The sequence below is a fragment of the Temnothorax nylanderi genome, unplaced genomic scaffold, assembly GCF_030848795.1.
Source record: "Temnothorax nylanderi isolate EJ_2023f unplaced genomic scaffold, tnyl_v1.0 TNYL_tig0039_pilon, whole genome shotgun sequence".
Taxonomy (NCBI): Eukaryota; Metazoa; Arthropoda; class Insecta; order Hymenoptera; family Formicidae; genus Temnothorax; species Temnothorax nylanderi.
This window is the reverse complement of record NW_027249101.1, coordinates 1,152,266-1,164,124: the sequence shown is the minus strand read 5'-3', so window position 1 is coordinate 1,164,124 and position 11,859 is coordinate 1,152,266. Positions and strand designations below refer to the sequence as shown.

At 36.9% G+C, this 11,859-nt stretch overlaps 2 protein-coding genes across 3 annotated transcripts; both read right to left on the bottom strand.

Moving 5' to 3' along the window:
* Window positions 1–334: 334 nt before the first annotated feature.
* On the bottom strand, window positions 335–5,802 carry LOC139771446 (uncharacterized). 2 transcript variants are annotated; one of them, XM_071704220.1, is made up of 7 exons: window positions 5,377–5,802; window positions 4,643–5,069; window positions 4,008–4,412; window positions 3,578–3,835; window positions 3,246–3,305; window positions 2,925–3,017; window positions 335–581 (listed from the first exon to the last, which is right to left on the bottom strand). In XM_071704220.1, exons 2-7 carry the CDS (start codon window positions 4,967–4,969, stop codon window positions 531–533), a joined length of 1,194 nt encoding a protein of 397 aa, XP_071560321.1. In that variant the 5' UTR covers window positions 4,970–5,069; window positions 5,377–5,802; the 3' UTR covers window positions 335–530. The 2 variants fall into 2 exon arrangements, with proteins under 2 accessions (XP_071560321.1, XP_071560320.1); XM_071704219.1 differs by lacking the exon at window positions 5,377–5,802 and having other exon boundaries at window positions 4,643–5,364.
* A 1,000-nt stretch (window positions 5,803–6,802) lies between these two features.
* On the bottom strand, window positions 6,803–10,653 carry LOC139771445 (uncharacterized). Its single transcript, XM_071704218.1, has 6 exons — window positions 9,661–10,653; window positions 9,022–9,426; window positions 8,588–8,845; window positions 8,260–8,319; window positions 7,939–8,031; window positions 6,803–7,053 (listed from the first exon to the last, which is right to left on the bottom strand). The coding sequence occupies exons 1-6, from the start codon at window positions 9,976–9,978 to the stop codon at window positions 7,006–7,008; spliced, it is 1,182 nt and encodes a 393-aa protein (XP_071560319.1). The 5' UTR covers window positions 9,979–10,653; the 3' UTR covers window positions 6,803–7,005.
* Between the last annotated feature and the right edge of the window lie 1,206 nt (window positions 10,654–11,859).

The window sequence follows — 11,859 nt, the reverse complement described above, 5'->3', positions numbered from 1 at the left end:
ATGATTTTCTCTCAAGAATAGAATAATGAATACTTGTTATTGATTTCTATATAAATAATAATTTTGAAGAATTACATGTCTATTGTTTTAACAATAATAATGTTCCGTATTCTAATATAACATAAGATAATAATGAAACCATAACATCAAAATCGTAACACAGAGAGTAAAATAATAATTAAATTATAACATGAACTTTCCAACTTGAGAGAACGTGAAGAGACGTCGAATGTGACATCGATTATTCTCACATCCAGAATCTATTTCACTGTAAAATTAAACAAATAGATGTTGGTTTCGATGATATTATGAGCACGAAGAATGCAATTCAGTCTTATTTATATCATATATATTTATCTAAGCTGGTATTATTTGAAAATTGTTGATTCCAAATCAATATTTTTCACATCAGCTTGACATTTTTATATCGATTTAACAGAACACGCGTTAGAACACACGTTAGAAATTTATAGTTAAAATACGCAGATCTTGCGATTTTTCCCTCACTTTTATTGCCAGCGCGCGCTCTCTCATTGAAGTTGCAGTAGTATAATCAGATACGTGGTCATCATTGAAGCGATCTGAAAGCAATATCGGTCACGTAATGATTTTCCAATATCCGAATAAAGTCCGAGAATGGTATTCGATATATATCTGAATAAATATAACAGAATCGTATAAATTATAATACTATCGTAACGCTATTCGTAAATTAATAATACGATATAAAGTCACTTCGCAATACTTGAAGCTAATCCTTTATTTTATACTGATTATAAAAATAACAATATCTAAAATACACAACACAAATTGTAAATTATCATTAAACATTCCTGAAATGCGTGTAGAACACGCTGTACAATTTGCGATGTAAATATAAAGAGTATCGTCAATTCAGAGACCATTTCTTGCAAGAAAATTGAAGGTTGGCGTTAAGTAGAAGCTATCATGGCAGCTTTGAGGCTTTTCGGATGCCCTCGAAGTTACGTGCTCGTACAATTGCATTACTAGCTGTAAAGTTTCGCACTAGTATCAATTCTAAACGGCAACGTGCCGATTCGAGTACACACGAGCCTCATTCGGTTTACGGGAAACCGAGGGGTGAAATCGAAGGATGTGTTCCGATTACGCGATTTAGGAGCGCATTTACACTAACATGTATCCCGAATCCCTCTCGAATACTAGGCCAGGGCCAATTAAGGGGGGAGCCTCATGTAAAACGCTGAAAACAAGGCAATTTTCTGGAATTTTTTTTAAAGAGACATTAAAATGAAACTTATTAAAACTTGGGTAATGGTTTTGGCAACATTTATAGATGTAAAAAAATATTTTTTTATTGCAAAATTCTTTATTTATAAGTAGCAACAAAGCCTATTCTTAAAGGCCGCGGCGCCGGACTTCACAATTGGCGTGCAGCATTGCGCCTGCAATTAATCACTGAATAAAAAATACAAAATTTTTTTACTTTTATTATAAGTTACCATTGTCGGTAAATCTATTTGTTCAGTAAAAAATGCAAAATTGAAAAAATAACAGGACTTAGAAAAAAAAATTGATTTTTACGGAAAAAATTTTGGCTTTAATTATGCAATAAAAGTTATTTAATTTGATAAAATGAATGAACAAGTAGGTTTACATACAATGGTATTTAGTTATCTACATGCATGCCAAAGGGCAAGTCGATTGGTCGAATAGTTTATGAGTAATCTTGCACGCCAATTTGAAAAACATGGTTTTGAGAAAAACGCGTTTAAAGTTTCAAGTTCTCGGAGCGCGCGCTTTACTTGCTTAACGCTCAGGTATAAAATCGCCTATTTCAAGTTCAAATTTTGCTCTGGAACTTTGGGAACATATTCTAGAGATATTATACTAATGATCTGTGCAATAAAAATTTTTTCGATTTTTTTGACCGGTTACATAAGGCTCCCCCCTTTAAGCTTTACTACGTATCATGGTATTTGAAACGAAAACGTTCACTCGGATTTGTTGTCGTGACATTTACTCTTAACACCTGTTTACTGATTGCAAATATAAAAGCGAATATACAATTACTCGTGTTTATTATATTTAAAACGCACGTTGTTAATATTTTAAGCGAAATCTTTTCTGCAAGTATCGCACGTAGCAATTAATAAAAATATTTATATATCTATATACGCGGTGAGGTACGTATAGTTATTATTTTATACGCGTATGTGCGCGATATTTCAATTTAAAACCACATTATGTTCATTTTTAATTTATATTTCGATATAAATTCTAACGTTTATTTTCATCTCGCGTTTTGATATGACTGCTATCTTTGCCGCTATGTATCTACATTTTCGTATGGAAATATCACATAATTAAACGTGACGCTTTAATTATCTCGATTGAACCGCCAACATGGACCGCGACATGGAGAATACGGGAAATGTACGTTGTTCCTTAAGTCGTATAGTTGCCGTGATAACATCGTAGTGAGAAACGTGTTTAATTTTTCACGAAATCATCTGGGTAATTCAGCAATTTTGAAATTTTGACGCGATGATTTACGTAACATCCAGATGAGAAAAACGAAGGTCTTAACATCGCGAAGCGTTTATTGTTACTAATCCTTTTATTCTTCGACATACGTGTTCTACATATGTATGCACGTAACGTCGTTCATCCAGTTTCAAACTTTTAGCAAAGTTGAAATTTGAACGATGGATCGCGGAATTAATCGCTACATACTTGCGATTGTTCTCGCGTGCACAGGAAGTAGAATACTCGCGGTATAATCCGCCTAATCGTAATTCCTACGTAATTCACAACAAGAGGTATTCAACTATTGCATTGTTTAAATAGAGGTCACAAACTTGATTAATTAACATATAAATAAAGCCCGAAGAATATATTTTTTACATAATTAAAATATACTTCGCATTGCTTTAGTTTCTTACCGAACGTAATAACGGCAACTTCACGCAAAAGCATCCGCCAGCGGAGAACTTTAGCCTTCGGTTTAGAAATTGCAATGACAATTCGACGAAATCCTGTGTTCAGAGAAAAATCTTAATCCAGATTGCAGTCGTATTAAAACATTTGCTTATATATGTAAATATAACAAAGATACGAAAGATGCTTTAAGGAAATAAATGAAATCATAATTAGAGAGAGAATTACATTTGTTGGATAAAAAATTGGATTTTATCTCTATTGGAAGAAATGAAAAGATAATGAATGACCAAGTAGTAACGGCTTTATCTCCTTCATCTACTCACGTCATTCTTCTTCATCAATTTTACTTGCCACTCGACCTGAATCGGACCCATGCCATTAGCCTGAAATAAATCATGTTCTCACATCCTCTAATTAAAAATACGCTATTTTATTTATATCTAAACACATTAATTATTTTTATAAGATTCTAAATATATTTCTATTTAATATCCGTATACATGTCGGCCGCTATTTCACGTAGCATTGTCCAAACAAAGTTTGCGCGTACTGATTATAAATTCTCATCGCACTCTCGCGTTGTTATCTCGACACTTTTTATCGCTACCTAAAGTATAAAGGAACATTCTACTTCGCATCGGCAGAAAAGTTTTACTTGAGCTGAGGCGAAGTCACAGGCGATATGAAGTAGTAACAGCTGGAAGACGAACGCCAGTAGCCACGTGCACAAGCAGGAGATCACCGGCCACATCTGCACATCCGACTGCTTCATGAGCAACCACTGAATTACAAAAAACATGTTGCTGATGGTATTCAAGCTCAGACTGGCCAGCCAAAAGAGCAGCGACCACGAATACAGCGAGTCCAAGTTCTCCGCGGCAATCATCAAATCGTTATACATACTCAGGATCATCTTTTGCAGACAAATAGAAACTGTCATAATCTTGTTTACCACCAAAATGTTTAACTCTGACATAAAAATTAGTATTTTATATGCATACGTATAAAATTCTGTATTACATGTTATTATTTTTTATATTATATAGTATTATAATTATGTCATTCTTAAGAAGATTAAATAAAACCTTCTTGCTAATGATCATTCCATTGCCCCTCGCCGACGTAAACGGTAGATTTTGCATCGCAATTGTGTTCAGATGATGAAACCGCTGGCCTAGAAAAATGGCCATCGCCACGAACTTGTAGATAGCCACTGACGTACCGACATGGGGCATCATGTATCCCATATTGTCGGTCCATTTCTCTCCGAAGGCGTACATTCCGAAGCGATTAATGAAGACCCAGAGGGCCGCGGTCACAATTACGAGGATCCACGCGACGACCGCGGTGCGCGTTTCTTTGCGAGGATAACCCAATTGTCGGACCTCCTCGTCAAAATCTTGTAGCGCATTCCAAATCCTGACGAAGCTGTGTCTCGTAAATGCCGTCAAGCCCAACTCGTACATTACCACGCTGTAGTTTGTGATAATCTGAGCGATTTAATTTTGATCATTACTTTGAACTTTCATTGATTTAGAAACTTAGAATTCAGATGCTTAACTTAAATTTGGAAGAATAATACAAATTAAGATAAAAGCATTAAAGCAGATTTTCTCTTCAAAGAATTTAAATAAATAAATAAATTCTTGATTTATTTATTTTTGATAATATATATATCGCGAGTAGTCTTCTGCTTTATTTTAATTAATTTCTCACTGACCTTTGTGTTCTCTGTTCTATCAAGAGGCTCGGTTTCTCTCTTGATACTTAGGTTTAACAGAAACCTGCTAAACACCTGGTAGAATACATAGCTGTAGAAAATAGTGGCGATTGCCGTGAAGATCAGGTTGGTGTTCGACGGCACCAGGCGGTCTTGTGAGAAGTCGTAAGGAGCGAAGCCGAACACTCGTACGACATAGATCATCGGCCAGATGGCTCTGTAAAGAGGCGAGTCTGGACCGCGTAGCTTCACTAGTTTCTTCAGCTGCTTCTTTTTCACTTTAGCAAACACGGTCTCCACGTCAAAAGAAAGAGCGTGTAACTCCATGGCCGGAGGGAAATCGATCGACAACTTTGAATCAACAAGATCTAGCAAACATGAGTTTCTTGATGTGGGACTTCACTAATGAAGTGGAACTTGCACCCGTCTACAAAGTATAGATAATTATCAACACATATACAGCACAATTATTTGCATTTAAAGAAAAAAAAAACGAAAGACAAGGACGTATCTTAAGGGTATATTCGAATAGCTCCATTAATAATTAATACGATAATATACTGTTGAAGAAAAAAAATATAATAAAAATACATTGCAATAGAAAGAATAGATAAATATTGAAAAATAAAAAAATACAACTTTGTATAATTGAAATTAGATTTTATGTATTAATTAGTTGTTTAAGCATGAACATTAAAAACATTAAGTCTAAAATTTCTGTAAATTACTCATACTATGCTCCGTTCTTCTCATCGTAAGAATTTTGCTGTGAAGTTGTTCCTTCGTACATACAGATCTGTTGAAATTAATTATTTGTCAAAGTCGATTAGTGTGAAGAACGCGGCGCGAAAGCAAAGTTTACAATTGCAGGAAGTTCGATAATGTCGCTTCCAATCAGGGTCCATTTTCAATTTCGTGAGTAAACATTGAATCAACAAAATCCTGAAAAGTCTGTGCGCTTTTGCTTGGTGTCCCGGAAATCACCACGTTCATCGATCAATTGCATTGTCCTAGAAAAGGTAACGTCGTGGGACAATGTGAAGCTACGATAAATAAAACTGTAGGGAAAAAATTAAGAAAAACGGAGAATCTCTACGTTTTTTTACTCTTTTCCCCACAGTTTTATTTATCGTAGATTTCCTCCCACAACATATGAAGAACTACGAGAAGAAATGGCATAAATCCAAAGGAAGAAGACAAGATTATTCTTCTCTTAAGCCGTAGCGCCTCTTAAAACGCAGTCGATCGGGCGCGATAAACTATTACGTTCGCAAAATCCCGGAGCCTTTCTCACTCTTTATTTCGAAAGTTAAACGAATTTTAACGTGCCCCGAGGGCTATTCCGGAACTGTCGTAAAAGCTCAAACTTTTTCCGCGAGTTCGACGTTGACTTTCCCCGACGACGAGAACGTTATAAATCTATGGAAAATATATAACCACGCCGAGAGATATAGAGGGAATAAAAGGATTTATATAATCTCGGAAATAGTACATATTTGCGCCAAAATTCAACGTCCTAAAAAAATAGACAGCCGAGCTTCCGGCCGAGAGACCAATATATTTACCGGGATTTATCCCTTCGCAACCGCAATGCACGCCGTGTAAATCATTACGTCGCGTAAATTGAAAGTTTTCGGGAATGTTAGACCCGCGTATACTCACACTGCGCGACAGGTCGGGTCGCTCGAAGCGCAGCGATTGTCCAGGACGACGACGTCGCGAGGACTACGAGGACTCGGCATTTCATGACACTTTCGTCACGCGCGATAAAGCAGGATTAAAGCCACTCGCGTAAACATAAACAATGTACACGCGCGAATACCACCGTTAAATATTATTCCACGTCGGCCCCGAATGAATAATTGAACAGCGAAGAAGAATAACAGGTGGAGACAACCGGTCGAAGCGCTCGCGTATAGTTGTAATTGTATAGCACGAAGAGACAGCCTGTTTGTATTCAAGGCCATGCCGCGTCGCCGTATACCGATTATATTGCACGGGATGTGTACTCCAGTTCCTTTCGATCCCCATAAAATTTTTATATTACGAAGACAACAAAAATGTGACATCGATTATTCTCGCAAAAATATATTTCACTATAAAATTAAACAAATAGACGTTGGTGTCAATGATATTATGAACACGAAGAATGCAATTCAATCTTATTTATATCATGTATATTTATCTATATAATCTGGTATTATTTGAAAATTGTTGATTCCAAATCAACATTTTTCACATCGGCTTAACATTTTTATATCGATTTAACAGAACACGCTTTAGAACACACGTTAGAAAATTATAGTTAAAATACGGAGATCTTGCGATTTTTCCCTCACTTTTATTGCCAACGCGCTCTCTCATTAAAGTTGCAGTAGTATAACCAGATACGTGGCCATCATTGAAGCGATCTGAAAGCAATATTGGTCACATAATGATTTTCCAATCCGAAAAAAGTCCGAGAATGGTATTCGATATATATCTGAATAAATATAACAGAATCGTACAAATTATAATACTATCGTAACGCTATTCGTAAATTAATAATACGATATAAAGTCACTTCGCAATACTTGAAGCTAATCTTTTATTTTATACTAATTATAAAAATAACAATATCTAAAATACACCACACAAATTGTAAATTATCATTAAACATTCCTGAAATGCGTGTAGAACACGCTGTATAATTTGCGATGTAAATATAAAGGGTATAGTCAATTCAGAGACCATTTCTTGCAAGAAAATTGAAGCTTCGCGTTAAGTAGAAGCTATCATGGCAGCTTTGAGGCTTGTCGGATGCCATCGAAGTTACGTGCTCGTACAATTGCATTACTAGCTGTAAAGTTTCGCACTAGTATCAATTCTAAACGGCAACGTGCCGATTCGAGTACACGCGAGCCTCTTTCAGTTTACGGGAAACCGAGGGGTGAAATCGAAGGATGTGTTCCGATTACGCGATTTAGGAGCGCATTTACACTAACATGTATCCCGAATCCCAATCAAATACTAGGCCGGGGCCAATTAAGCTTTACTACGTATCATAGTATTTGAAACGAAAACGTTCACTCGGATTTGTTGTGTCGTGACATTTATTCTTAACACCTGTTTACTGATTGCAAATATAAAAGCGAATATATGTATAATTACTCGTGTTTATTATATTCGCGAAATTAATCGCTACATACTTGTGGTTGTTCTCGCGTGCACAGGAAGTAAAATACTCGCGGCATATAATCAGCCTAATCGAAATTCCTACGTAATCCACTATACTTCGCATTGCTTTAGTTTCTTACCGAACATAATAACGGCAACTTCACGCAAAAGCATCCGCCAGCGGAGAACTTTAGCCTTCGGTTTAGAAATTGCAACGACAATTCGACGAAATCCTGTGTTCAGAGAAAAATCTTTATGCAGATTGCAGTCGTATTAAAACATTTGCTTATATATGTAAATATAACAAAGATACGAAAGATGCTTTAAGGAAATAAATGAAATCATAATTAGAGAGAGAATTACATTTGTTGGATAAAAAATTGGATTTTATCTCTATTGGAAGAAATGAAAAGATAATGTATGACCAAGTAGTAATGGCTTTATCTACTTCATCTACTCACGTCATTTTTCTTTATCAATTTTACTTGCCACTCGACCTGAATCGGACCCATGCGATTAGCCTGAAATAAATCACGTTCTCACATTCTCTAATTAAAAATACGCTACTTTTTTTATATCTAAACACATTAAGCTTTTCTATAAGATTCTAAATATATTTCTATTTAATATCCGTACACATGTCGGCCGTTATTTCACGTAACATTGTCCAAAGTTTGCACGTACTGATTATAAATTCTCATCGTACTCTCGCGTTGTTATTTCGACACTTTTTACCGCTACTTAAAGTATAAAGGAACATTCTACTTCGCATCGGCAGAAAAGTTTTACTTGAGCTGAGGCGAAGTCACAGGCGATATGAAGTAGTAACAGCTGAAAGAGGAACGCCAGTAGCCATGCGGACAAGCAGGAGATCAGCGACCACATCTGCATCTCCCACTGCTTCATGAGCAAGTACTGAATTACAAAATACATGTTGCCGATGGTATGCAAGCTCAGACTGGCCAGCCAAAAGAGCAGCGACCACGAATACAGCGAGTCCAAGTTCTCCGCGGCAATCATCAAATCGTTATGCATACTCAGAATCATCTTTTGCAAACAAATAGAAACTGTCATAATCTTGTTTACCATCAAAATGTTTAACTCTGACATAAAAATTCGTATTTTATATGCATACGTATAAAATTCTGTATTACATGTTATTATTTTTTATATTATATAGTACGTATCATAATTATGTCATTCTTAAGAAGATTAAATGAAACCTTCTTGCTAATGATCATTCCATTGCCCCTCGCCGATGTAAACGGTAGATTTTGCATCGCAATCGTGTTCAGGTGATGAAACCGCTGGCCTAGAAAAATAGCCATCGCCACGAACTTGTAGATAGCCACCGACGTACCGACATAGGGCATCATGTATCGTACATTATTAGTCCATTTCTCTGCGAAGGCGTACATTCCGATGAGACTAATGGAGGTCCAGATGACTGCGGTCACAATTACGAGGATCCACGCGACGACCGCGGTCCGCGTCTCTTTGCGAGGATAACCCAATTGTCGGACCTCCTCGTCAAAATCTTGTAGCGCATTCCAAATCCTGACAAAGCTGCGTCTCGTAAATGCCGTCAAGCCCAACTCGTACATTACCACACTGTAGTTTGTGATAATCTGAGCGATTTAATTTTGATCATTACTTTGAACTTTCATTGATTTAGAAACTTAGAATTCAGATGCTTATAACTTAAATTTGGAAGAGTAATATAAATTAAGATAAAAGCATTAAAGCAGATTTTCTCTTCAAAGAATTTAAATAAATAAATAAATTCTTGATTTATTTATTTTTGATAATATATATATATCGCGAGTAGTCTTCAGCTTTATTTTATTTAATTTCTCACTGACCTTTGTGTTCTCTGTTCCATCAAGAGTCACGTTTCCTCTTTTGATACTTAGAAATCTGCTAAACTCCTGGTAGAATACATAGCTGTAGAAAGTAGTGGCGATTGCCGTGAAGATCAGGTTGATGTTCGACGGCACCAGGCGGTCTTGTGAGAAGTTGTAAGGAGCGAAGCCGAACACTCGTACGGTATAGATCATCGGCCAGATGGCTCTGTAAAGAGGCGAGTCTGGACCACGTAGTTTCACTAGCTTCTTCAGCTGCTTCTTTTTCACTTTAGCAAACACGGTCTCCACGTCAAAAGGAAGAGCGTGTAACTCCATGGCCGGAGAGAAATCGATCGACGACTTCGAATCAACAAGATCTAGCAAACATGAGTTTCTTGATGTGGGACTTCACTAATGAAGTGGAACTTGCACCCGTCTACAAAGTATAGATAATTATCAACACATATACAGCACAATTATTTGCATTTAAAGAAAAAAAAACGAAAGACAAGGACGCATCTTAATGGTATATTCGAATAGCTCGATTATTAAATTAATACGATAATATACTGTTGAAGAAAAAAAATATAATAAAAATACATTGCAATAGAAAAAATAGATAAATATTGAAAAATAAAAAAATATAACTTTGTATAACTGAAATTAGATTTTGTATATTAATTAGTTGTTTAAGCATGAACATTAAAAACATAAAGTTGCAAGGTGTGATAATGTGAATTGAATATGCGCGCTCTAATCCACCACCCCATGCTTCTCCCGAAATAAAAAGCGAATAATCTGCGCATGTCAATCGATCCGCGATCAGCGGTGATTGCGGTGATCGACGAGACCGAGCGAAGCTCGGCCTCGTCCTCTTTCGTTCTGGGGACCTCGAGCTAAGCACACCTCTGAAGGGCCGACGCAACCACCTTTGAATCTCTCCGATCGGCAACCGAACTGAATACGGATCTTGATCCCGGTCCGACCTGCATATTATCAACGAATCAAGGAGAAGGAAGCGAAGGTCCCCGGAACAAGCGAGAGAGCCAACGAGGGAAGCGCAATATTTTATATTATACAAGCACACAGATGAGTACCTTATTGTAAATCCGAATCATAACCGGCACGTGACAGTCACCTCAGCGTGAATGAAGAATGGTATGCGTGAGCGAGTGGATGTATGTACGCGGTATAATACAGAATAAGAAAATAGCATTGTAATGTGGCACCGAAAGTAAAAGTAAAGACCCCGTTGTAATAGAAGTACGAGTTCGATTATCTATTGTCCATTCCTATCGGGAAACTGAGTCGTCGTAGTTTCGTCAGGCAAAATAAAGATCTTACAAAGTCTAAAATTTCTGTGAATTATTCATACTATGCTCCATTCTTCTCATCGTGAGAATTTTGCTGTGACGTTGTTCCTTCGTACATACAGATCTGTTGAAGTTAATTATTTGTCAAAGTCGATTAGTGTGAAGAACGCGGCGCGAAAGCAAAGTTTACAATCGCAGGAAGGTCGATAATGTCGCTTCCAATCAGGGTCCATCTTCAATTTCGTGAGTAAACATTGAATCAACGAAGTCCTGAAAAGTCTGTGCGCTTTGGCTTGGTGTCTCGGAAATCACCACGTTCATCGATCAATTGCATTGTCCTAGAAAAGGTAACGTCGTGGGACAATGTAAAGCTACGATAAATAAAACTGTAGAGAAAAAAGTAAGAAAAACGAAGAATCTCTACGTTTTTCTTACTCTTTTCCCCACAGTTTTATTTATCGTGGATTTTCTCCCATAGAACATATGAAGAACTGACATACGAAAAGAAATGGCATAAATCCAAAGGAAGAAGACAAGTTTATTCTTCTCTTAAGCCGTAGCTCCTCTTAAAACGCAGTCGATCGGGCGCGATAAACTATTACATTCGCAAAATCCTGGAGCACCTCTCACTCTTTATTTCGGAAGTTAAGCGAATTTTAACGTGACCCGAGGACTATTCCAGAACTGTCGTAATAGCTCGACACTTTTTCCGCGAATTCGACGTCAACTTTCCCCGACGACGAGAACGTTATAAATCTATGGAAAATATATAACCACGCCGAGAGATATAGAGGGAATAAAAACATTTATATAATCTCGGAAATAGTACATATTTGCGCCAAAGTTCAACGTCCTAAAAATAGAAAGCCGAGCTTCCGGCCGAGAGCCCAATATATTTACCGGT